The sequence below is a fragment of the Rhincodon typus genome, chromosome 20 (genome assembly GCF_021869965.1).
Source record: "Rhincodon typus isolate 14 chromosome 20, sRhiTyp1.1, whole genome shotgun sequence".
NCBI classification, from domain to species: Eukaryota; Metazoa; Chordata; class Chondrichthyes; order Orectolobiformes; family Rhincodontidae; genus Rhincodon; species Rhincodon typus.
Window position 1 is genome coordinate 42,986,968 of NC_063351.1, and position 27,486 is coordinate 43,014,453.

Consider the following 27,486-nt stretch of genomic DNA (forward strand, 5'->3'; position numbering starts at 1 on the left):
ATAGAAGATGGATAGAGGAGAAGATAGGTGGAGAGGAAACAGACAGGTCAAAGAGGCGGGGATGGAGCCAGTAAAGGTGAGTGTAGGTGGGGAGTTAGGGAGGGGATAGGTCAGTCCAGGGAGGACAGACAGGTCAAGGGGGCGGGATGAGGTTAGTCGGTAGGAGATGGGGGTGCGGCTTGAGATGGGAAGAGGGGATAGGTGGGAGGAAGAACAGGTTAGGGAGGCGGGGACGAGCTGGACTGGTTTTGGGATGCGGTAGGGGGAGGGGAGATTTTGAAGCTTGTGAAATCCACATTGATACCATTGGGCTGCAGGGTTCCCAAGCGGAATATGAGTTGCTGTTCCTGCAACCTCTCCAACCTCTCCCCTGCAGAACGTGCAGCCCTCCGCTCCCTCCGTTCCAATCCCAACCTCACCATAAAACCTGCGGACAAGGGAGGCGCAGTTGTAGTATGGCGCACTGACCTCTACATCGCCGAGGCCAGACGCCAACAACTCTCCGACACCTCCTCCTACCGCCCCCTTGATCATGACCCCACCCCTGAGCACCAAGCCATCATCTCCCAAACCATCCACAACCTCATCACCTCAGGTGACCTCCCACCCACGGCCTCCAACCTCATCATTCCCCAACCCCGCACTGCCCACTTCTATCTCCTTCCCAAAATCCACAAACCTGACTGCCCTGGTCGACCCATTGTCTCCACCTGCTCCTGCCCCACCGAACTGATCTCCAACTATCTGGACTCCATTTTCTCCCCCTTGGTCCAGGAACTCCCTACCTATGTCCGTGACACCACCCACGCCCTCCACCTCCTCCAGAACTTCCAATTCCCCGGTCCCCAACACCTCATCTTTACCATGGACGTCCAGTCCCTCTACACCTGCATTCCCCATGCAGATGGCCTTAAGGCCCTCCGCTTCTTCCTGTCCCGCAGGCCCGACCAGTCCCCCTCCACTGACACCCTCATCCGCTTAGCCGAACTCGTCCTCACACTCAACAACTTCTCTTTCAATTCCTCCCACTTCCTACAGACAAAGGGGGTGGCCATGGGTACCCGCATGGGCCCAAGCTATGCCTGCCTCTTTGTAGGTTACGTGGAACAATCCCTCTTCCGTACCTACACCGGCCCTAAACCCCACCTCTTCCTCCGTTACATTGATGACTGTATCGGCGCCGCCTCGTGCTCCCACGAGGAGCTCGAACAGTTCATCCACTTCACCAACACCTTCCACCCCAACCTTAAGTTTACCTGACCATCTCTAATACCTCTCTCCCCTTCCTGGACCTCTCTGTCTCATATCGGACAACCACCTAGAAACCGATATTCATTTCAAGCCCACCGACTCCCACAGCTAACTAGAATACTCCTCCTCCCACCCACCTTCCTGCAAAAATGCGATTCCCTATTCCCAATTCCTTCGCCTCCACCGCATCTGCTCCCAGGATGAGGCATTCCACTCCCATATATCTCAGTTGTCCTCGTTTTAAAAGGACCGTAACTTCCCCTCCACAGTGGTCGAGAACGCCCTCAACCGTGTCTCCCACATCTCCCGCAACTCATCCCTCACACCCCGTCCACACAATAAGAACCAAAAAAGAATCCCCCTCGTCCTCACGTGCCACCCCACCAACCTCCGGATCCAACGCATCATCCTCCGACACTTCCGCCATCTGCAATCCGACCCCACCACCAAAGACATCTTTCCCTCCCCACCCTTATCTGCTTTCCGGAGGGACCACTCTCTCTGTGACTCCCTTGTCCGCTCCACACTCCCCTCCAGCCCCACCACACCCGGCACTTTTCCCTGCAACCACAGGAAGTGCTACACCTGCCCCCATACCTCCTCCCTCACCCCCATCCCAGGCCCCAAGAAGACTTTCCACATCAAGCAGATGTTCACCTGCACATCTGCCAATGTGGTATACTGCATTCGCTGTACCCGGTGTGGCTTCCTCTACATCGGGGAAACCAAGCGGAGGCTCGGGGACTTCTTTGCAGAACACCTACGCTCGGTTCGCAATAAACAACTGCACCTCCCAGTCACGAACCATTTCAACTCCTCCTCCCATTCCTCAGACGACATGTCCATCCTGGGCCTCCTGCAGTGCCACAACGATGCCACCCGAAGGTTGCAGGAACAGCAACTCATATTCCGCTTGGGAACCCTGCAGCCCAATGGTATCAATGTGGATTTCACAAGCTTCAAAATCTCCCCTCCCCCTACCGCATCCCAAAACCAGTCCAGCTCATCCCCGCCTCCCTAACCTGTTCTTCCTCCCACCTATCCCCTCCTCCCACCTCAAGCTGCACCCCCATCTCCTACCGACTAACCTCATCCCGCCCCCTTGACGTGTCCGTCCTCCCTGGACTGACCTATCCCCTCCCTAACTCCCCACCTACACTCTCACCTTTACTGGCTCCATCCCCGCCTCTTCAACCTGTTTGTTTCCTCTCCACCTATCCTCTCCTCTATCCATCTTCTATCCGCCTCCCACTCTCTCCCTATTTATTTCAGAACCCCCTTCCCCTCCCCCTTTTCTGATGAAGGGTCTAGGCCCGAAACATCAGCCTTTCTGCTCCTATGATGCTGCTTGGCCTGCTGTGTTCATCCAGCCCTGCACCTTGTTGTCTCTGATAAAATCAGGATTATTTCTCCACAAGATGCAGATAGTGGAGGATAGCTACATAATACAAAGTGTGTAGGTAAAATCAATCCAAGCCATTTACAGTGGTTTAGTTTCCAGGATGTGAGTAGCAAAGGGATGACCTGAATCATCTCCATGCAGAGTGGGGTTTATGTAGCCTGACATGAAACTGCCTGCCCTCCTGTGAAGAAGGGTGTGGCACTGAGCTCAATGAATTCCTACAGTGCGGAAGAGGCCATTCAGCCCATCGACTGTGCACCATCCCTCTAAAGAACACCCAGACCCAGCCACCTATCCTATCCCTGTAATCCCACATTTACCATGGCCATTCTACCTAACCTGCAGTATGACTGTGGGAGGAAACCAGAGCACCTGCAGACACAAGGAGAATGTGCAAACTCCACACAGACAGTCACCCAATGCTGGAATGAAATCTGGGTCTCTGGCGCTGTGAGGCTGCAGTGCTAACCGCTGAGCCTCCGTGCCTCCCCATAGAAAAGACAACATTATTAGGAAGTTTGTATCAATTTTAATACAGTGTGTAATCAGTTGTGATTCGATGGAAAGCATTCTTGCCTCCAAATCAGTAAAGGTTGACGCAGGCAGCAGAGCACAGAATATCATATCTGACTCTTCCAGGCACGACAAAAGGATTGGACCACAGACAAAACGCCTTCCTTTAGATGGGCTATTAAACTGAGGCCACATCTGCCCCCTCAGGCAGGCATAACAGATCCCATGGCACTATCCTAAAAATAATTATCCCTCAACTAATATCACCGAAGGGAAGAGAGATTATCTGGTCATCATCACTTTACTGTTTCTGGGATCTTGCTGTGCATTGGTTGGTAGCCTCTTTTCCTACATTACAATGTAATCTCATTTTTTTTCTGATGGGTAACAAAGTTCTTTGGGATGTTCTGAAGTACTGCAACTTCAGAATGGTTATCGAGATTTGCCTTCTTGCTTTCTCTCTGGTCGATCCCAGCTGACAGGGTAGTGTGTCAGCTGGAGAGCTGGAGATGTCCCCATTGGGAACAAGATCAGTACCATGCTCTGATGCTTCCAATTCCTGGTCCCGGACCCCACAGTGTCATCTTGGACATCAGTAAGAAAGCAGATGCCAGTGGAGACCACTAGATAGTACCATCTTAAACTTAGAACCCAAACACAAGGTCAGGAAGCATACACAGGTTGGGGAAAATCAGGAATTCTCTGCTCCAAAGCAGCTGCTGAGGCTGGGACCGGTGGGGGACTGGGGTTCCTAACTGAGAATTTTAACACAGAGATTTTTGTTGAGTAAGAGATAACAACATGGTTTTACAGATAACTATGGCCTAACTGAACAATGGGTTAGGCTCCAGGGGCTGAATGGTCTCCTCGCAACCCCTTGCAAGTCAAAAGGAGGAAACGAGGAAGGGGATGAGCACTTACATCGTTACCGCTGTCCTTTAGCCCAATAATGTTTGGATGTTGAGAAAGAGTGAGGATCGCGTCCATTGGAAGCTCCAATGCAGTGTTGCCTGGGACGCTGTACAATACAACCGGCACAGGTGAGGCATCTGCTACCTGAATTGAAATCATCAAGAACAATCAAGACAGTGATTGGTTAGTGTTCCTGTGGCGCAGTGGCAGCATCCCTACCTCTGAGCTAGGAGTTCATATCCCCCCTGCTCCAGTGGTAGAATATAGAACAGTAGAACACAGGAATGGGCCCGTCAGCCCATGATGTTATGCTGAACATGACACCAAATTAAACTAATCCCTTCTGCCTGACCTTCGTCCAGATGCCTCCAATCCTTGCATTTTCATGTACTTACCTCAAAGCCCCTTAAATGCCCCTATTGTACTTGCCTCCACTACCACCCCTGGCAGCGCATCCTGGACACCTACCACTCTCTGTGTAAAAAACATGCCAGTCACATCTCCTTTGACCTTCCCCCCCTCACCTTAAAAGCATGCCCCCAAGTATTTCAACTCTGGGAAAAATATTCTGACTTTCAACTCTATGTATGCATCTTGTAATTTTATAGATTTGTATCTCAAGGAGCCTCTAGAGGTGTGCAATAACATCTCTGACCAGCTTGATGAGAAAATATCTCAAGAGTGATTGATTAAAAGGTCTCATCACTTGGCTCACCTCAATGTGGGATCATGATGTGAAACTTCACTTATTTACTCTTTGCTGATTCCTGCACAATAGCAATATGCCGAAATCACACAATGCTAGAGGAGTGAAAGACATATGACCGTACAGCTCTTTGTCTACTGTGCATTAGCCATGGTTAAATTGGTGGTATTCTCACCCCAAAATCATAGAATAGATCATAGAATCCCTACAGTGTGGAAACAGACCATTCAGCCCAACAGGTCCACACCGACCCTTGGAGCATCCCACCCAGGCCCATCCCCCTATAACCCACCTAAGCTACACATCCCTGACCACTATGGGCAATTTAGCATGGCCAATCCACCTAGCCTGCACACCTTTGGACTATGGGAAGAAAACGGAGCACCCAGAGGAAACCCACACAGGCACAGGGAGAATGTGCAAACTCCACACAGACAGTCACCCGAGAGTGGAATCGAACCCAGGTCCCTGGCGCTGTGAGGCAGCAGTGCTAACCACTGAGCCACCGTGCCGCCCCAAAAGTTAGAATATGAACATGAACATGAACATGAAAATCAAGCTTGAAAATCCAGTGCAGTACATATCATTAACACATGGTCAACTCCAACAAACACAGAAATTGCTGGAAAAACTCAACAGGTCTGACAGCATCTGTGGAGAGAAAGCAGAGTTAACGTTTCTGATCCAGTGACCCTTCATCAGACCCTTCTCGTTGCCAATTAGCAAGCACCGGCACCTACGCACTTGATGGAAAGATCTGTCTCATTACAAGAGTGACCAGAAAAAGGTCACCCTGCCAACAGCGAGGCAAGAGAGGAAAAATATCTTTGACAGCAAGAGAAATACCGAGAAGGCCAGTAACCAGAAGTTATTTCCCTGTTAACAGCCAGCTATTAACTACATTAGGGTTAGGGTTAATGGTTACCTGTTTGTGTAACAGTTACCTGTGTATAGTGCTGGATGAAAGCAGCGCTGTTCATTCTGCCACGATAGTAAAATGGAGTGATAACCATCACAGCACTTGCCCCTGCTTCGGCCATCTTGAGCGTCATTGCAATGGTGGCCTCTGTGGCTGTAGGGAGCAGACAGCAAAAATCGCCACTTATAACCTGTTTGCAGTAGCCACGGCAACAAGATCTCACTGACTGACCCGAAACTGATACTGATGGCTACAGCCTGAGGGGTGTAACCTAAGCCTACCCCTTACCCCATCGACTGTATCAGAAGGCACCGCCTTCAGGGGTAATTAGGGACAGGCAATAAATTGCAGGCTGTGCCTACAAAATTCACATCATGTGGTTGAATTTTTTCTTAAAATGGCTGAGAAATGATCAGACTGTTAGAGCTCCAGCTACAGCCCACTCAACATTATCCAGCAACACAACCAGGATTGAGTCCTCTGAGTATCACTCATTCTCTGTCTCTCTTTCACATTGCCTCAGTGCTACTGCCCAGTGTACAATTATAGAATCCCTACAGTGTGGAAACAGGCCCTTTGGTCCAACAAGTCCACACTGACACTCAGAGCATCCCGCCCAGACCCATCCCCCTATAACCCACCTAATCTACACACCCCTGGACACTACGGGCAATTTTAGCATGGCCAATCCACCTAACCTGCACATCTTTGGACTGTGGGAGGAAACCCACACAGACACAGGGAGAATGTGCAAACTCCACACAGACAGTCGCCCGAGGCTGAAATCGAACCTGGGTCCCTGGCGCTGTGAGGCAGCAGTGCTAACCACTAAGCCACAAAGTCTTTATTCCCCAGTCACATCCATTGGGGTATCTAGACTGGTTCATCGCATCACCTTCTGCTGCTCCTGCCACTCTTGTGCCCACTTTTACCCTCCTTTCTCTCTGGGTTTAGACCTGCACCGACCTGTTTGGGTGAGGGGTTTCTGCTCCGAACCATGTACCTGTCCCGTACGCCACATGCCTCTGCAGAATTTGGTTCCCATCTTGTGACTCTCACGATCTTCACTTACATTCACAGCCAGATCCAGTGACCAGCAGCTTCTCCTCAGGCAGTACCTGCCTCACCCGCCGAACAACTTCAACACGTTCCTCACTGGTCAGGAAGACAAACTCTCCATTGGAGCCCTGAACAACCAACCCTGCAAACAGATTGTGCATTTAAACAGCATCCGTCTCCACCTCAGTATCATCCAAACTGCTTTCTGGCCAAATGTAGTGTTTTTGGAAGTGTGGTGTTAGGCAGGACACATTGCAGCCAAAAAGCACGCAGCAAGATCCTGCAGACGGCAATGTTGTTGGTTTGAGGGTTGAATTTTGTTCCTGAGCAGAGGACTCTCCTGCTTTTCTTTGACTTAGTGGAATGAAATATCTTACACCCACCAGAGACAGCGCCTCTGACAATGCAGCACCCCATCAGTATTCAGTGGAGATTTCTGATGATGGATCTAATGGAATAATTGGTGAACCAGTGGGAGCAGAATATTTAGATTTTGATACGGTGATAAGGATGAGAAGTTCAAAATCTTGTAAGAAACAATATTCCCATTGCAGCCAGAATTCTGAAAGTTGGGCTCTGTGTGCGTTTCCAGTTGTGGCCAAAGGCAGAAGAAACAACTCCTTTAGTTTGCGATAGATAACACAGTGTGGAACTGGATGAACACAGCAGGCCAGGCAGCATCAGAGGAGCAGGAAAGGTGACGTTTCAGGTCAGGACCCTTCTTCAGAAATGGGGGAAGGGGAAGGGGAAGCGAAAGGGAGCTCCGAAATAACTAGAGAGAGGAGGGATGGGGCTGGGGAAAGTAGGTGGGATGGTGGTAGAGGAGTGCAGGTAGCGAGTGGTGAGGATTGGTCAGTGAGGTGGGAGGAGCGGATAGGTGGGAGAGAAGATGGACATGTTGTGTCAGATCAAGGAGGCGGGGATGAGAGGGAACAAAAACAAAGATCCTGGAAAAGCTCAGCAGGTCTGGCAGCATCTGTGAAGGAGAAAACAGAGTTAACATTTCGGGTCCGGTGACCCTTCCTCAGAACTTATGAGAGGGTGTCGAGGTTGTTGAGGTTGGTTGGCTCACCGAGCTGGATTCTTGTTTTGCAGACGTTTCGTTACCATGCTTGGTAACATCCTCAAAGCTTCATCGGAGGCTGCACTGAGGATGTTACCAAGCATGGTAACGAAATGTCTGCAAAACAAGGAACCAGCTCGGCAAGCCAACCAACCTCAACACCCACAAACTGAGCTATAAATCTACTCCAAAACCTCATGAGAGGGAGGGATGAGAAGGAGGTTGTTCATGGGATGAGGCCGAGGCTGGGGAGATTTTGAAACTGGTAAAATCCACATTTAAGCCATTGGGATGTAGGTTCCCAAGGCAGAATATGAGGTTCTGCTCCTTCAGTTTCCCGGTGGCATCATTGTGACACTAGAGGAGGCCCAGGATGGACATGTCACCCAGGGAGTGGGAGGGGAAGTTGAAGTGGTTCACGACTGGAAGGTGTTGTCTTTTGTCGCGTACAGAGCATAGATGCTCTACAAAACGGTCTCTGGGTCTCTGCTTGGTCTCACCGATGTAGAGGAGGCCACATCAGGAGCAGCGGATACAATAGACCACATTAGCGGATGTGCAGGTGAACCTCTGTCTAATGTGGAAGGTTTGTTTGGTGCCTTGAATGGAGGTGAGGGGGGAGGTGTAGGGGCATGTGTAGCACTTCCTGCGGTTGCAGGGAAAGGTGCCGGGGGTGGTGGGGCTAGTTGGGAGTGTGGAGCAGATGAGGAAGTCGCAGAGAAAGTGGTCCCTACAAAAGGCAGATAGGGGTGGGGAGGAAAATATATCTTTGGTTGTGGGGTCAGATTGTAGGTGGCAGAAGTGGCCGAGAAAGATACGTTGGATATGGAGGTTAGTGGGGTGATATATGAGGACAAGGGGGATTCTGTTTTTGTTTTTGTTGGGAGGAGGGAATGTGAGGGCAGAGGTGTGGGAAATGCAAGAGATGCAGTTGAGAGCATTTTTGATCACTGAAGGGGGGAGATTGCGGTCCTTGAAATAGGAGGACATCTGGGATGTTCGGGAGTGGAACGCCCCATCTTGGGAGCAGACGCGGCGGAGGCGGAGGAACTGGGAGTAGGGGATCGCATTCTTGCAGGAAGGTGGATGAGAGGAGGTGTGTTCCTGCTCCTCTGATGCTCCCTGGCCTGCTGTGTTCCTGCAGCTCCACACTGTGTTATCTTTGACTCCAGCATTGGCGATTCTTACTATCCTTTAGTTTGCTGCTGTGTTCTGCAGTAAAAAGGCTTTTCACATTGGAACGTGGAGAACTTTAGTGACATATTAATCAAAATAACTAGCCGAAGAGTTTGGTTAGGATGGAGAACTCACCAGGGTTTAAGGTCCAAGGATCTTGTGTGTAATCATTTATGGAATGGGGCCTGAAGCTGTGGAGCCGGTGAGCTGAAATCTGCACTAGTTATTGGCACATTAATGATGACACAGTGAGGCACAGATTAACCACTACCAATAAGACATCCATTAAGTTAATTAAATATTTACATTCAAAGTCTATTAAGGACAATGCAAGCCATCAAAAGTGAGGGGTGGGGGCTAGGGTGAGCAGGTAGGGACTAAATAAAAAGAGTTGGAGAAGGAAATAAAGCACTGTATCCCCCACGGTGCCCACCACTGTGTCTGGTTTATAAAGGGCTCAGATGATGAGCTCTAGCTGGGTTAGCCATTGCCTGTTACCAAGGGAACTCATCTCAACAAGCTCCGTGGGAAGATTAATTAGTGATTCACAACAGTTATCGCACCATTGTCAGATCATAGGCACTCCGTTTATTAAATGAAGACTGATATTTAACATTCGGCACTCATTAGGGCTCATTAGAATTGAACTAGCCTTATTGTCACATGTACTCGCATGAGTACAGTGAAAATTTTACAAGTTGCCACTTCTGGCACCATCATAGGTACCAAGGTACAGATTCTGGAGTATAAATTCTTAGAAGAAAAATTAGAAAAATAAAGAAATAAAAAATCCAGCATTACAGACCTTCCCAATCATAGTAATAAGTTAGAAAAATAAAGAAATAGAGAAATAAAAAGATCAGACTAACAGTCCTTCCACAATAATACAATTAAAAAAAAGAAAGAAATTTTAAAAAAGACGCAGAGGTCATGAACATTCTAGTTCAGACTGAGACAGTGGCTATGGGAGTGAGGGAACAGAGTTTGTGGCAGTGATAGGAGACAATGGCTTTGGTTTTCAGACTATTTAGCCAGTGGAAACTTCAGTTCAATAGCAATTATTTGCATTTACATAGCATCTTTATTGTGGTGAAAGATCCCAAAGAACTTCACAGGAGCATCAGAATCACAGAATCCTTACAGTATGGAAGCAGGCGACTCAGCCCATCGAGTTCACACTTGCCCTCTGAAGAGCAAACCCCTGTCCTATCCCTGTAACCCTGCATACCAATGGCTAATCCACATAACCTACACATCCCTGGATATGATGGGCAATTTAGCATGGCCAATCCACCTAGCCTGCACATCTTTGGGCTGTGGGAGGAAACCAGAGCACCCGGAGGAAACCCACGCAGACACAGGGAGAATGTGCAAACTCCACACAGACAGTCACCTGAGGGTGGGATTGAATCTGGGTTCCTGGCGCTGTGAGGGAGCAGAGCTAACCACTGAGCCACCGTGCCACCCAAAGCAGGAGATATTAGGACAAGTGACCAAAAGCTTGGTCAAATTAAATGTTGCAAGTACAAGAGCAGATCAGAGGCTGGGAATTCTACAAAAGGTAACTGACCTGTTCATTCCCCATAATCTGTGCACCTTCTACAAAGCAAAAGTCAGGAGTGTGATGAAATATTCCTCACTTGTCTGGATGAGTCCAGCCCCAACAACACTCAAGAAGTTTGACACCATCCAGAACAAAGCAGTGCACTTGATGAGAAATCTCATCCACCACCTTCAGCATTTACCCTCTACCACTGATGCACAGTTTGCACCACCTACAAGGTGGAATAACTAGTGAAGACTCCTTCAGCAACACCTTCAAAACCCATGACTATTTCTATCTGGCAGGACAAAGACAGCATATACATGGGAACACCACCACCTGCAAGTTCTCCTCCAAGCCACTCACCACCCTGACTGGGAAATATGTCGCTGTTCCTTCCTAAGGGCAATGTGGGTCAACCTACAACACATGGACTGCAGTGGTTCAAGAAGGCATCTCACCTTCTCATGGGCAATTAGGGACAGGCAATAAATGCTGCCTCAGCTAGTGACACCCAAATCAATGAATGAATAGGAAAAAAGCATCTTGAAGCTAGTGAAAGTTAGGGTGGGAATTCCAAACGTTAGGGCCCAGGCAACTGAAGGCTAATGGTGGATGGAAATCAGGGAGTGGGGGAACAGGCCAAGATTGGATGAATGCAGAGAGCTTGGATGGTTGTGGGGCTAGAGGAGTTCACAGAGTTAGGGAGGAAATTAGAACATGGTGGGTTGGAGCAGAATGTTACATTTGTGGTGTAGCTGGGTAGGATCCCACTCAAAGTTGGTGAATTCAGAGGGCAATGGGTAAATGGGTCTTGGTACTTTGGGTTGCAGAATTTAGGAGGAGTTCAAAGACAGCGTCAGGAGAGTGATACTGAATGAAGCAGGTTCCCAGACATTTTCCTTTTGTTAAATATGCTTGCCTTTATTGGTCAGGGCATTGAGTTTAAGGGTTGGGAGATCATGTTGCAGCTAACAGGGCATTAATTAGGTCACTATCAGAATACTGCATGCAATTCTGGTCGCCCTGCTATAGGAAGGATGTTGTGAAACCTGAAAGAATTTAGGAAAGATTTACAAGGATGTTGCCAGGGTTGGAGGGTTTGAGCTATAGAGCGAGGTTGAATAGGCTGGGGCTATTTTCCCTGGAGTGTCAGAGGCTGATGGGTGACCTTATAGAGGTTTATAAAATCATGAGGGGCATGGATAGAGTAAACAGACAAGGTGCTTTCCCTGGGATGGGGGAGTCCAAAACCAGATGGCATAGGTTTAAGGTGAGAAGGGTAAGATTTAAGAGAGACCCAAGGGGCAACTTTTTCATGCAGCAGGTGACGCGCATGTGGAATGTGCTGCCAGAGGAAGTGGTGGAGGCTGGTACATTACAATATTAAAACAGTATCTCGATGGGTATGTGAATAGAAACATAGAAGATCGGAGCAAGAGGAGGCCATTCGGCCCTTCGAGCCTGCTCCACCATTCTTCACGATCATGGCTGATCATCCAACTCAATAACCTAATCCTGCTTTCTCCCCATAACCTTTGATCCCATTCAGCCAAAGTGCTGTATCTAGTCACCACTTGAATACATTCAATGTTTTGGCATCAACTATTTCCTGTGGTAATGAATTCCACAGGTTCACCACTCTGGGTGAAGAAATGTCTCCTCATCTCCGTCCTAAATGGTCTACCCTGAATCCCCAGACTGTGACCCCTGGTTCTGGACACATCCACAATGGGGAACATCCTCCCTGCATCTACCCTGTCCAGTCCTGTTAGAATTTTATAAGTTTCTATGAGATTCCCCACTCATTCATCTGAACTCTAGCGAAAACAATCCCAACCTAGTCAATCTCTCCTCATATATCAGTCCCACCATCCCTGGAATCAGCCTGGTAAACCTTCGCTGTATTCCCTCGAGAGCGAGAGCATCCTTCCTCAGAATAGGAGACCAAAACTACACACAATATTCTAGTTGTGGCCTCATCAAGGCCCTGAAAAACAGCGACAACACATCCCTGCTCCTATACTCGAAACCTCTCGCAATGAAGGCCAACTTACCATTTGTCTTCTTTACCCGGTGCTGCACCTGCATGCTTACCTTCAAAGACTGATGCACAAGGACACCCAGGTCCTGCTGCACACTCCCCTCTCCCAACTTACAGCCATTCAGGTAGTATCCTGCTTCTTGTTTCTGCTTCCGAAGTGAATAACCTCACATTTACCCAAATTATACTGCATCTGCCATTCATTTGCCCACTCCCCCAACCTGCCCAGATCATGCTGAAGGATCTCTGCATCCTCCTCACAGTTCACCCTCCCACCCAGCTTGGTATCATCTGCAAACTTTGAGATGTTACATTTTGTTCCCTCATCCAAATCATTAATACATATTGTGAATAGCTGGGATCCCAGCACCGATCACTGAAACACCCAGCTAGTTATTGCCTGCCAATTTGAAAAGGAACCATTATTCTAGAAGGATATGGGCCATTTGCTGGCAAATGGGACTGGATTTATCTCGGATATCTGGTCGGCATGGACGAGTTGGACCGAATGGTCTTTGTATCTCTATGACTAAATAAAAGTGCAAAATGTCACATAACACACACACACACACACACACTACCTCTGAAAGGAATCTTGTTGAACTTCCGGACGTTGCTCTCCAGTTGCTGATATTCTACCCGACCCTTCTTGTCAAAGGGGGTAACTATCGGCGGGTAAATACCCCCCAGGTCCAGCCGACTCCCGGAGCTGAGGGACCTGCCCTGCTTCATCGCCCTCCCAAACACCCTCCACTCCAAACATTTCCAGATTAAAGTTTTCCTCAAAAACATTTCCTCCACCAGGAACGCAACTTTTCTGCAGCTCAGACACAAGTTAACCAGTGACCCGGAATCTTCAGTCTGCTCACAACCACGCCCCCCCCCCACCCCCCTACTAGGTGGACATTGCTTGTTATTTTAGCAAAGAGGTTACAAACGTTGTTTCTCCCAACGGGGAAGGTTTTTATTTAAGTTAGAAAGTTTTTGCAATGTTTGGGGCGAAGTTGGAAGGAGCTGGGAGCACTGGCAAATATTCCGCTGGGGCAATGACTGGCCGAGTTCAGCGCTAAGCATGTGAGAGCCAGGGGTTTACAGTCTGGGAGTTTATTATCACTGTGTCTCCACTGCCCGTTAAACACAGGCATTGTCAATAAAACCGACCTTGCCCCTCATTATACTTCCTGTCCTAAAGCTGGATTTAAACCCGAATCTCAATCTTTAACCTTACCAGCAATTCTTAACCCCCCCATTTTACACCAAAACCCTGATCACAATCTCTGACCGTGACCACAGGCCCCAAACCCAGATCCTTACCACAACTTCTGACCCTGATCAGAACTCACCAATCCAGACCCTAACTACAACCTCTGACCCTAGCCACAATCCCAGATACAAAACCCTGCCCACAACCTCTGACCCTGATAACAATCGCACTCAACCTTAACCACAGCCTCTGACCCTGATAACAATCGCTAACTCTAGACCTTAACCACAGCCTCTGACCCCGGTAACAATCGCTAACTCTAAACCTTAACCACAGCCTCTGACCCCGATTACGATCGCTAACTCTAGACCTTAACCACAGCCTCTGACCCCGATTACGATCGCTAACTCTAAACCTTAACCACAGCCTCTGACCCCGAAACAATCGCTAACTCTAAACCTTAACCACAGCCTCTGACCCTGATAACAATCGCTAACACTAGATTTTAACCACAACATGTCTCCAGATCCTAACCACGACCTGTGATCCTGAATACAACCTGTTACCTGTAATTATCTGCAACCTTTAACCCAAATTTTGCCACAATCTCTGCTCCCTACAGCCACTGACTTTACCCTTCTCCTTAACTGAACCAGACTGTTTGCAACATATTTATAGATTCATAGACTCATACCGTATGGAAACAGACCCTTTGGTCTGACTCATCCATGCCAACCAAGTTTCTCAAACTAATCCTGCTTGCCTGCATTTGGCCCATATCCCTCCAAATGTTTCCTACTCATGCACCTGTCTAAATGTTTTTTAAAAGTTGTGTAACCGTACCTGCATCTACCACTTCCTCTGGCAGTTCATTCCACACATGAACCACCCTCTTTGTGAAAAAGTTGCTCCTCAGGTCCCTTTTAAATCTTTCTCCTACATGTTAAAAATATGCCCCCTTATTTTGAACTCCCCCACCCTAGGGAAAAGACCTTTGCTATTCACCTTACCTATGTCCCTCATGATTTTGTAAACATCTGTAAGGTCACCCCTCAACCTCCAATGCTCTGGTGAAAAAGGTGCCAGCCCATCCAGCCTATTTTTATAACTCAAATCCTACAGTCCCGGCAACATCCTGGTAAATCTCTTCTGAACCCTCTTCAGCTTAATAATATCCTAATAATACCAAGGCGCCCAGAACTGTACACAGTACTCCAGAAGTGGCCTCCCCAGTGTCCTGTACATGATGTCCCAACTCCGAAACTCAATGGTCTGAGCAAGGAAGGGTTCAGCGTTATTTGTTTTCATTAAAGCACTCCAGCGACACACCTTCGGATGTATCATGTCAAAGGTATTATATTAATAAAACTTATTGTCAAAAGTTTCTTAAAAACGCAATGGTTCCTCCAAGGCTACCATCTTCCTCATTTATCTTCGATTTCCATTGCTTCTGCTTGTAAAATTCACCAGAGTGCTCTTACATGTTCCAGGTGAGACCTTAGCTGGAGTACAATTCCTAATTCTGGGCACCATATTTTAGGAAGGATATCCAGATGTTGGGGCAGGTATAGAGGTGATAGAAGAATGGTACCAGGGACAAGGATCTTCAGATAAATGGATAAACTGGAGAATCCTGGACTGTTCTTTCTCAACAGAAGATGCTAAGGCGGGACATACAGAATCATGGAGTGTCTACAGACCATAATGAGGCCATTCAACCAATTGTACACATGCCTGTTTTCTCCCAGGGCAATTTAGCTAGTCCTTGGCCATTTTCTCTAGCCCTACAAACTATAGCCCTATCTAAGCTGCTCATCTAATCCCCACCTGCACCACACGCTCTCAGGCTGTGCATTCCTGATCCTAACAACTGACTGTATGGAAAAACATTTCTTTTTAATTACTTGTTCAGACAATAAATGACACGGTGGGCCTTGAACTCAGACAATCTATCCCAGAGGCAGATGCATTATCACTGTGCAAAAAGATCCCTCTGTTACCTTGGGTCTTCTTGCTTGATGCCGTAAATCCACATCCTTTAAATTTTGAGGTGTTCAAAAATATGTGGGGTTTTGAAAGAGTAAATTTGGGAAAGTCATTGCATTGGCAGAAGCATGGTAACAAGAAAATGCAAATTTAAGATAATCGGTAAAAGAGAGAGAGAGAGAGACAAAGGTGAGAATTTGTCTTTTGCACTGTGCAAGGATATAGGAAGAAAACAAAATAGATGGGACTGATTGGATAGATCTTTCAAAGACTCAGCGCAGGCATGATAGACCAAACGGCCTTCTTCTGTGCTGGATGATTCTATGTCTCAGTATCTGAGGAATGCCACATCACGGTGATGTATTGTTAAGCAATTCCCAAGATGAAGTGGATTCTGTGCTGGTGACAGAGTTCACTTTGGGCATGTTCCTGAAGTTTTCATTTTTACTATTAACTTCACTACTAATAATTTCACTATTAACGTCTGACATACGAAATAGGAGCAGAAGTAAACCATTTGGCCCCTTGAGCTTGCTCATGCTGATCCATCTGGGTTTTGAATTCCACATTCCTGTTTACCCCTGATAATCTTTAATAGCCCTGCCTAGCAAGAATACATCCACCTCTGTCTTAAAAATATTCAAAGATTCCTCCTCCACCACTTTCTGAGGTAGACAGTTTCAAAGTTCCACAAGCCTTTGAGAAAAGTAATTTCTCCTCATCTCTGTCCTGAAAGGACAACCACTTGTTTTAAAACAGTGGCCCCTTCCACTAGGTTAAGGACAAAAAAACTACAGATGCTGGAATCCAAGGTAGACAAGCAGGAGCCTGGAAGAACGTGGCAAGCCAGGCAGTATCTGAAGGAAAGGAGCATTACTAATACCCGAAACGTTGACTGCTCCTTTCCTCTAGATGCTGCCTGGCTAGCTGTGTTCTTCCAGCCTCCTGTTTGTCTTCCCCTTCCACTGGAATAACCAACAAGAAATAAAACATCCTTTCCACATTCACCTTGTCAAGACCATTCAGGATCGTATACACTTCAATCAAGTCACCCCTTGCTCTTGTAAACTCCAGTGGAAGCAACCTCAGCCTATCCAATTTATACTCATAAGACAACCCACTCATTCCAGATACCAGTCTACCAAACTGCATCTGAACCGCTTCCAATGCATTTAGATCCTTCCTTAAATAAGGAGACCAAAACTGCACATAGAATTCAAGATGTGGTCTCACCAATGCCCTGTATAACTAAAGCATAACATGCCTAAAACTTTTATATTCAATTCCTCTTGTAAGAAAGGATAGCATCCCATTAGCCTTCTGGACCTGCATACTAATTTTTGTGACTCACACACCACAACATCTATATCCCACTCTACCTCAGAATTCTGCAGTCTTTCTCCATTTCAGTCACACTCTTTTTTATTAATCTTCCTGTCAAAGTGAACAATTTTACATCCATCCAAATTATACTCCACCTGCCTGATTTTTGCCCACACGTGACCTATCTGCAGCTTCCTCATGTCTTCTTTACAACATACTTTTCTACCCTATCTTGGTTTATTCTATCATGCCTTCACTCTTCTCTGCTTAATCATTGATGTAAATTACAAGGAATTGAATCGCCCCATCTCCGCCCACTCTCCTAATGTTGGTCAATTCACAAGGTGCACTGCCTCCCTTCAGCCAATTAGAAAGAAAACAGACTCTTTGCTACGCGATTGGCTCATAGAATCCCTACAGTGTGGAAACAGGCCCTTCAACCCAACAAGTCCACACCAACCATCAGAGCGTCCCACCCAAACCCATTCACCTAATCTATACATCCCTGAACACAATGGGCAATTTCCCACGGCCAATCCACCTAATCTGCACATCTTTGGACTGTGGGAGGAAACCAGAGCACCCAGAGGAAACCCACACAGACACGGGGATAATGTGCAAACTCCACACAGACAGTCGCCCGAGGGTGGAATCAAACCCGGGTCCCTGGTGCTGTGAGGCAGCAGTGCTAACCACTGAGCCGCCGTGCTGCCCCATGAGGGATGAACCATGACTGTCAATCAAACAGCTTTCCATCCCACCATCTCAGTTACTTCTACAAGTAATAAATGAATTTGTTCAATGAAAAAGTCAAGAAGGGATTTCTTTAATGCCCTCGATTATATTTCTTTTAAAATGTCAGTCACAGCCTTGCCCTGCCTGGTATTGAATCTCCAACACCAACATGGATAGTCCCAGAGGGTTGGCAACACCCAACATGGTGTTTGACCTGGAGGAGTATGATGGGGAGAGATGTCCTTTTGAGATGAAAAGATGAGTAACCATTTTTTGGCTAACTTTGGAATTTGCAAGTTTTTTAAATGGAACTTCCCCAGGAGAGTAAATAGTAAACCCACAGAAAGTATAAGTTGTACCCATTGGGGAAAAGGTAGGCTTGATGGGCTGAATAGTCACTTCTAATTCACTATGTTTCTACATTTTCCCTTATCCCTATACATCCCCATGCTGCACAAACCCTGAATTTAGTGAGGAAAACACAACCAAAGAAAGGACAGATGTTTAATACAGAAAGCAGTCACGTTTCTTACTGAATTAAGCAGATATTTTCATTGCTAACAGTGAAAACATAGGAACATAGATATAGTAAAAGAAGGCATTTCAGCCCTTCAATTTGTTCTCGGTTGATTCTCTTCCTATTAGAACTCCATCAAACCCAGGCCTGAAAATGTCAATTGATCCACAGCATGTTGTGTGTATTCGTGACTTTCACTATGACCATTGTACGAACATTTGCTTCCTGATTTCACCCCTAAGTGGCCCAGCTCTAATTTTTAAGATGGCATATGCCCAGCCAGTCTGGATTCCACACCAGAGAAAATTGTTTTTCTTTTTCGAATCGTATCTACTCATTTTAAACTTCTTACTTAGGGTTTACGCATCTGGTCCTCATAATTTAAATCCTCTAAATGCAGTATCATATTGATGAACAGAGTGATTAAGACTGCATCATATATTTGTGATGTTGAGGCAAACTGACCCCACACTTATATGATACCTTTTCATTGTCCTGAAAGGCATTAATAAGTTTGAACTTGTTTTGCTTTATCAATTCATTCTTCCGCCCTCAACATCAGTCAGCAATGAATGAATGTCAGGTTGACTTGATTTTCAACTGAACCGAACTGCTAGTTACATGTTTCCTCTTGCGTAGCAGCTTCAGGACCCTGGAGCAACCTTGCAATGATGTCATGGAGCTGCACGTCACTGAACATAAATAGTACAGCGTGGGTGGAGATAAAACACTAGAATGAGAGAGAAGTGAGGAAGCCCATTGAAATGAACACACAAAGAAAATAGATTAGTCTATAATTAATGCAGCTATCATCCAGAGCCTGGTGTATCTATGATTACATGTATAACAATATGTAGAGTGAAAGGAATAATAAATAGTGTTACTTTGAAATCTAGGCCTGAAGACAGTTCTTGAATTTGCCTTCTCCTTGATCAGTCTGTCTCGAATCCAAACTCATAGTGTGGTATCAAACGACCAATGACCATTGGTGAAAGCAGAAGGTAAAACATGACCCAAGTGTAGGCTCAACTGTTCCAAAAAAATATTTCCAGTCTTGAAGGTTCATCCTGTTTTGAACTGTGATGGTTAGCTGCTAATGTGCATGGACCAGTGCATCTTTAGTTTCGAGATGCCATTGCTGTACCAGGTCAATTGGAGTCTTGCCCTGCTAAATTTAAAAACAAACACATGGTATAGCCTTACTTTACACAGGCAAACACAGCAGCCAATTTACTCAGAGAGACTTCACACTCTTTGACATTCAATGTTTCACACTCTGATCTCCATTCAACATTTCACATTCCTCATTTCCAGAACGATGTTCCCTCGTGATTCTTGTGACCTGTGGCTAAAGCCATTAAAAAGTCACCAGAAAATGTGACATTGACAGGTTGATGTGTCCGATCTGAAATCCCACACGTTCCATCCCAGTATTGTAAAAATCACATCCTAGATCCGAAGTAGGGCTCCATTATTATTAAAAAATTCTTTCTTGGGATGTGGGCATTGTTGGTCAGACCAGCATTTACTGTCCTTCCCCAAATGCTGGTAAGCTGCCTTTCCGAACTGCTACAGTGGAGAGACACCCACAATGCCATTAAGGAGGGAATTCCAGGATTCTGACTCAGTGACGCTGCAGGAGCGACAAATACATTTCAAAATAAGGGTGTTGTATGGCCTGGAGGGGAACTTGCAGGTTGCGGCGTTCCCATGTATCTGCTGCTCTCATCCTTCCTCAGCTTTGGGAAATGCTACCCGAGGAGATTTGGTGAATATTCTGTGCGGTGAAAGAAAGACGCACCGCACTTTCTTTAACTCAGTCATCTCAGAGCTGTGGCACTTACCTCCTTCAGTCTTCCCTTCCCCCGTGAAACTTATTAAAGTTGCCTAGTCCCCTAATCACTTTGTCTTAATCTATATTAGCTCCTCACCACCTCTGACTGATTCCCCTGCACTAAGACCTTCAATGTAGAATCTTCGCAGTTTGAAAGATGGGGGTGTGAAGACTTACCTCATTTCTGGCTCTCAAGTCAGCTCCTTGCAAAATGAGCAGCTTTGTTATCTTGTACCGGTTAAGTCTAACAGCATCATGTAACGCTGTGTCCCCCTCCTGTAGATCAATGAAGGAAATGGAATAAGTATCTCAATCGGGTCTCAATTCTCTGCATTCTAGATCTACTTATTTGAACATTAAATATAGATGTGTTGCCAAAGTATTTCATCTTACACCAGAACATGTTTGATTTGATTTAATTTATTGTAGTCACATGTACCTAAATACAGTGAAAAGTTTTGTTTTTCCAGCAGTACAGGCAAATCACAGCAAACAAAGACATACAGATCATACTGTGCTTAGACAGAGCGAGGTATACAAGGTTACAGCTGCACAGGAGGTGAGAATTTAGGTTTAAAAATGCAGAATGGTTATAATAAATGTGAGGATAAGATCTGCTGTAGAGAGCTCGCCAACAGTCACCCAATGTTGCTGCCATCTTGAATCTGTTGGATGATGGACAGCTATTTGATTTACTTTTTTGTGATGTCATTTGCTACAAAATACAGTGAAAAGTGTTGTATTGTTATAAGTGTTTTCTCTTTCATGCTCCTTCCTTCCTACTTCATATTTCCTTATTTTCCAATCCATTGTTTCCTCCCCTTAAGTCCCCTTTTATTTTTCTTACACTTAATTGTCTGACTGATTATCTTGGCACTTTCCAGCACATTAACAAATACACTTATAGGAAATTAAACCCATGTTTTGGATATCACTGACACATGGAGCGGCAGGAAGCAGAGACTGTTTAAAGAGAGGTTTTGTGTATGTGTAAAGGAAAAGGAACCACAGAAATATGGGGACTGATGGTTGAGGTATTTAGAGCAGGAGGAGACTCAAATAAACAAAGACTGGAATTGTTGGAGGAACTCGGCAGATCTGCTAGCATCTGTGGAGATAAAACAAAGTTAATGTTTTGAGTTCTGTGGCCCTTCTTCAGAACTAGAAGTAGCTAGGAAAAGATAACATTTAAGCTGATGACAGTGGATGGTGGTGGGTACTGGGGGGAAGATTGAGTGTATAGGTGGACAGCAAGGCCAGAGAGAGCAAGAGAGAGAGAGGGAGAGAGAGAGAGAGAGAGAAGGGATAGGCAAACAAAGGGATCGTTGACAATAGGCAAGGGAATAAGAGAAGCTAACATAAACAGAAGTTGCTGGAAAATCTCAGCAGGTCTGGCGGCACCTGTGAAGAAAAATCGAAGTTCTGAGGAAGGGTCACTAGATCTAAAACGTTAACTGATTTTTTTCTGATTTAACTGATTTACAGCATCTGCAGTCCTTTTGGTATTTTTTTAATAAGAGAAGCCAGTTAGGTGATAATGGAGACTATGAGTCATTGAAAAAGGGTTGGCTGTACTGAAAGCAACCCATGACATGACCTGGGATACTGGGGTAGGTAATAGATAAGGATTGGGGCAGTCACACAGGAGGGGACTCATGTTTTTATTTAATTGTTTGTGGGATGAGGGCAGTGCTGACAAGGCTAGCATTTTCTGAAGAAGGGTCCAGACCCGAAACGTCAGCTTTCCTGCTCCTCTGATGCTGCCTGGCCTGCTGTGTTCCTCCAGCTCCACACCTTGTTGTCTTATTTATCGTCAATTCCTAGTTGTCCTACATAAAGTGGTGGTGAGGTACCTTCTTGAACTGCTATATTCCATGTGCTGTAGGTAAACCCATAATGCTGTTAGGGAGGGAATTGCAGGATTTAGACCCAGTGACACTGAAGGAACAGCGATATATTTCTGAGTCAGGATGGTGAGTGGCTTGGAGGGGAATTGCAGATGGTGGTGTTCCCATGTATTTGCTGCCCTTGTCCTTATAGATGTTAGTACTTGCAGGTTTTAAAGATGTTTTAAAGTGGACTTGGCGAATTGCTACAGTCCATCTAATAGATGGTGCTCAATGTTGTCACTCTGGTGAAGGGAGTGAATGTTAAATCTGGTGAACGCATTACCAATCAAACAGGCAGCTTTATCTTCAATGGTGCTGAATATCTTGAGTGTTGTTGGAGCTGCACTAATCCAGGCAAGTGGGGGGCATTCCATCAGACTCGTGATTTGTAGGTGTTGGACAGGCTCTGGGAAATCAGGAGATGAGTTATGCACTGTGGGCTTCCTAGCCTCTGACCTGTTTTAGTAGCCACTGCATTTATATGGCAAGTCCAGTTCAGTTGATAGTGTTGATAGTGGTGTTGATAGTGGGAGATTCAGTGATGGGAATGCCATTGGAGTGTTGAGGGAAGGTGGACTTTGCCTGGAAATTGTGTTGTGCAAACGTTACTTGCCAATTATCAAGACAGAAAATAAGCCAACTTTACCCGGTCTTTGATGTTGATATCAATGCCACAAGTGATGAGATGCTCCACACATTCCACATGGCCTGTTCTGGTAGCAACATGCAAAGGTGTACTGAGCAGCTGCAAGTGGAGGAAGAGCCAATACATACACAGTAGTCAAAATATAATAGTCCACTAGAACATTGTACCTACCAACTGCACCCCCCCATTCACTATTAAACAACACACATGTGGCCATTCAACACAAAAGATCTTTGCTGGTCCTTTGAAATATTTCCAATTAGTCCCAAATGGTTAGGATCTGAAATGTTCTACCCAAAGGTGTGGTGGGGGTCAGATCAATTGAGGTATTTAGAGAAATTTGTATCAATCTCTGAAAAGGAAGGGTGTGCAGAGTTTCAGGCAGTATGCAGTGGAATAGCACTAGGTGGATTGTTTGCTTTAGAGGACCAGCACAGACATTATGGACTGAATGGTATCCTGTGCTGTTACACTTCTGTGTTTCTGTGCAACTCAGAGTCCCTCTCTTTCCTTGGCGAAGGGGCTTCATTCCAAAAGCTTGTGATTTCAAATAAACCTGTTGGACTATAACCTGGTGTCGTGTGACTTCTGACAGTATTTATTCAACTATACGCTGAAAGACAATTGTTATAGTCAGAGTGAAAATGAATCATTAATATTCACCCTTTAACGACTTCCCTGGCTGATACAATGACTGAACATACAGGCCGAAAAACTGGTGGAAACTGAGGTTCTGGAAGCAGTCACTGATCAGAGAGGAATAAGGGCCAGGTCAACGTCCTGGAGAGAAGCCGGAGAGAGAAGGGAGGACAGTCAGAGCTGCCCCCAACCATCAAAAGAAGGGAATTGGGTGGGAGACAAGTGGAAAACTGTCCCAAATGCTTCCACTGTGGGAAATCAAAGGATGCAAAGGGAAATTGTTCGTCTTGGTATTCCCAGAAACACAAGCTGCAAGTATAGGCATTAAGGGTGGTCCGTGTCTGCTCAAGTATGACCAGGAGAGCTATCAGGAGTTTGTATCAAAAGGAATGGTGACACTGACTGCTTTAAACTTGTCTGGGATTTTCTGAAACACTAGGTGCTCACAGACACTACGAGTGGGGAAGTTAAAACATTTTCCGCCCTGAAGCAAATTAAATTCCAGCGTGCTGATGAAAGAGCTCATGGGAATGTATACAGAGGTGGCACTGTTCTAAGTTTACTTAGAGAACAAACTTGTTATGGTTCTTGTAACAGTGTGGGGCTCGTCCCAAGCATAGCATGGGGAGGCAATGACGTAGCGGTATTATTGCTGGACTGTTAATCCAGACACCCAGATAACATTCCGGGGACTGGGTTTGAATCCCGCCATGGCAGATCATGGAATTTGAATTCAATAAAAATATCTGGAATTAAGAATCTAAAGATGACCATGAATCCATTGTTGATTATCAGGAAAAAACCATCTGGCTCATTAATGTCCTTGAGGGAAGAAAACTGCCATCCTTACCTGGTCTGGCCTACATGTGACTCCAGACCCACAGCAATGTGGCTGACTCTCAACTGCCCTCTGGGCAATTAGGGATGGGCAATAAATGCTGCTAGGTCAGCAACGCCCTCATCCCGTTACTAAATTAAGAAAATGGATAGATAGTTTACTGGGCTGAAAGCAAAATAAATTCCTCAAACAGAACAGGGCAGCCTGGGGAGGCTGCAGGAAACCCAGCAGCAGAGGCAGGAAGCGATAGAGGTTTGAGGAGGGTCACTTAAACTAAACCATCAGGAAGCAGCAAAGAGGACGGGAATGAAGAGAGGTCAGAAGCCCTACAGGAGGCAGTGAAACCCATGAGGTTTAGGGTAGCCCGGGAAGAGACTATTAATTTAAACAACACTGAAGTCAAGCCAGAAGTTTCAGTAAAAGACAGGACAAGTTTCCAAAAGGGTCAGAGGAAGGCCGGTAGTCATAAAAACGGAAGGCCAGTGGATTCCGGGAAAGGTGACAAAAGATGGCAGGCCAGAGCCGGAGATTTGGTTAGCAGGTACCTCCGTGGTAAATCACAAAGGGCTAGTGGAGTTTTCAGACAGGCCAGGAGGAAGTGGAGCAGAAACCTCATTCAGTGGAAGATCCGCATGGGGGTATAGTACAAACTGAACTTGATGGCAGTGACAATCCACGGGAAATGGAACAGGTTTGGGGGGAGAATTAAACAATCACACAGGCACCAAAATCCACAAAGGAACAGTATATTAACAGCAGCCTCTGAGCAAAGAGACAGAGGGAGAGACGGTAACATGACCTGATAGCAGCAAGGATACTGAAAGTACTTCTTCTTGTCTCTCACTCGATCTCAGGAACCAACGGTAATGACAAAGCAACTTGCAAATGTCACTATTCACAGAGAAATCAAAAGTATTTGCAAGCTTCACCACTCCCAAGGGAATAGGGCAACAGTTAAATCATTGGCACTCGGGTTTCATTCTCACTACGCAAAGATACTAAGTATTTAGAATTGCCATTGCCTTTAATTTTCAGTCTATATAGACACCATTCCCTCGCTTCTTCTTAAGCCTATTACCTGAGTTTGTGTGTGTGTGCCCAATGGTGCTCTGTCTTTCAGGGTAGCAGGTAATAAAATGTATTTCACTCAAGATAACATTGTATTTGGCTGGAGAGAAACAGTAGGAACTGCCAATGCTGGAGAATCTGAGATAACAAGGTGTAGAGCTGGATGAACACAGCAGGCCAAGCAGCATCAGAGGAGCAGGAAAGCTGACCTTTCAGGCCGAGACCCTTCTTCAGAAAATGGGGAGGGGAAGGGGGTTCTGAAATAAATAGGGAGAGGGGGGAGGCGGATAGAAGATGGATGAAGGAGAAGATAGGTGGAGAGGAGACAGACAGGTCAAGGCAGCAGGGGTGGAGCCAGTAAAGGTGAGTGTAGGTGGGGAGTTAGGGAGGGGATAGATCAGTCCAAGGGAGGACGGACAGGTCAAGGAGGCCGGATGAGGCTAGTAGGTAGGAGATGGGTGTGGGGCTTGAGGTGGGAGGAAGAACAGGTTAGGGAGGCGGGGACGAGCTGGGCTGGTTTTGGGATGCGGTAGGGGGAGGGGAGATTTTGAAGCTTGTGAAGTCCACATTGATACCATTGGGCTGCAGGGTTCCCAAGCTAAATATGAGATGCTGTTCCTGCAACCTTCGGGTGGCATCGTTGTGGCAATGCCGGAGGCCCAGGATGGACATGTCGTCTGAGGAATGGGAGGGGGAGTTGAAATGGTTCGCGACTGGGAGGTGCAGTTGTTTAGTGCAAACCAAGCATAGGTGTTCCACAAAGTGGTCCCCAAGCCTCCGCTTGGTTTCCCCGATGTAGAGGAGGCCACAATGGGAACAGTGGATACAGTATACCACATTGGCAGATGTGCAGTGAACATCTGTTTGATGTGGAAGGTCGTGTTGGGGCCTGGAATGGGGGTGAGGCGGGAGGTGTAGGGGCAGGTGTAGCACTTCCTGCGGTTGCAGGGAAAAGTGCCGGGTGTGGTGGGGCTGGAGGGGAGTATGGATCGGACAAGGGAGTCACAGAGAGAATGGTCCCTCCGGAAAGCAGATAAGGGTGGGGAGGGAAAAATGTCTTTGGTAGTAGGGTCAGATTGCAGATGGCGGAAGTGCCGGAGGATGATACGTTGGATCCGGAGGTTGGTGGGGTGGTAGGTGAGGACGAGGGGGATTCTGTTTTGATTGTTATTGCGGGGAGGGGGTGTGAGGGATGAGTTGCGGGAAATGCGAGAGACATTGTCGAGGGCGTTTTCGACCACTGTGGAGGGGAAGTTGCAGTCCTTGAAAAATGAGGACATCTGGGATGTCCGGGAGTGGAATGCCTCATCTCAGGAGCAGATGCGGCGGAGGCGAAGGAATTGGGAATAGGGGATGGCCTTTTTGCAGGAAGGTGGGTGAGAGGAGGTGTACTCTACGTAGCTGTGGGAGTCGGTAGGCTTGAAATGGATGCCCCTTTGTAAGCCCATTAACTTAGTTTTAGTTGAAATGTGATAGCCGTTTGCTAAAACACAAATTAAATATATTTGTTGTGAATGACTCAGGGGAGGTTTGAAAAGAGAGGAGCCAATCTCTCCTCTGCATCAGATTACAACATGTCATTAAATCTGCTTCCACTGCCCTTTCAGGCAGCTACCTTCCAGATCACAGTGACCCACTGGGTAAAAATAATTTCTCTCCTCTTCCCTGCTTCTTCTGTCAATTGCTACAAGAAGGCTTGCATTTCTATAGCACCTTTCACAATTTCAGGATGTCCCATTGAACTTTACAACCAATGAAATACTTTGTAAATGTAGTCACTCTTGTAATGTATGACATGCAAGAGCCAATTTGTGCACAGCCTGCTCCCACAAACAATAATGGAACTATGTCTAAATCATCTGTATTTCAGATGTTATTTGAGGACTAAATAGCAACCAGAACATGGACAACAAGGTGTAGAGCTGGATGAACACAGCAGGCTAGGCAGCATCAGAGGAGCAGGAAAGCTGACGTTTCGGGTCTGGACCCTTCTTCAGAAAATGGTTAACAGATATCTTTGTGGTAAATCAGACAGGCCAGGAGGAAGTGGAGCAGAAACCTCATTCAGTGGAAGATTTCATTTTCTGAAGAAGGGTCCAGACCCGAAACGTCAGCCTTCCTGCTCCTCTGATGCTGCTTGGCCTGCTGCGTTCATCCAGCTCTACACCTTGTTATCTCAGATTCTCCAGCATCGCTAGTTCCTGCTATCTCACCAGGAC

General features: G+C 46.4%; 2 protein-coding genes across 2 annotated transcripts in view; both read right to left on the reverse strand.

Moving 5' to 3' along the window:
- The window catches only part of hoga1 (4-hydroxy-2-oxoglutarate aldolase 1), a 25,484-nt gene extending 12,067 nt beyond the window's left edge, over positions 1 to 13,417 (reverse strand). Inside the window, exons 1-4 of the mRNA XM_048608800.1 lie at positions 13,170 to 13,417; positions 6,776 to 6,904; positions 5,729 to 5,856; positions 4,088 to 4,222 (exon numbers count right to left, since the gene is read on the reverse strand). Of these exons, the coding sequence (XP_048464757.1) occupies positions 4,088 to 4,222; positions 5,729 to 5,856; positions 6,776 to 6,904; positions 13,170 to 13,380 (603 nt within the window). The 5' untranslated portion in view covers positions 13,381 to 13,417. The remainder of the gene's footprint in view (positions 1 to 4,087; positions 4,223 to 5,728; positions 5,857 to 6,775; positions 6,905 to 13,169) is intronic.
- Positions 13,418 to 18,642: 5,225 nt separating this feature from the next.
- Positions 18,643 to 27,486, reverse strand: part of ankrd2 (ankyrin repeat domain 2 (stretch responsive muscle)) — a 29,301-nt gene continuing 20,457 nt past the window's right edge. The window contains exons 7-9 of the mRNA XM_020513102.2: positions 22,723 to 22,821; positions 20,365 to 20,463; positions 18,643 to 19,521 (exon numbers count right to left, since the gene is read on the reverse strand). Coding sequence (XP_020368691.1) covers positions 19,447 to 19,521; positions 20,365 to 20,463; positions 22,723 to 22,821 — 273 coding nt within the window. The 3' untranslated portion in view covers positions 18,643 to 19,446. The remainder of the gene's footprint in view (positions 19,522 to 20,364; positions 20,464 to 22,722; positions 22,822 to 27,486) is intronic.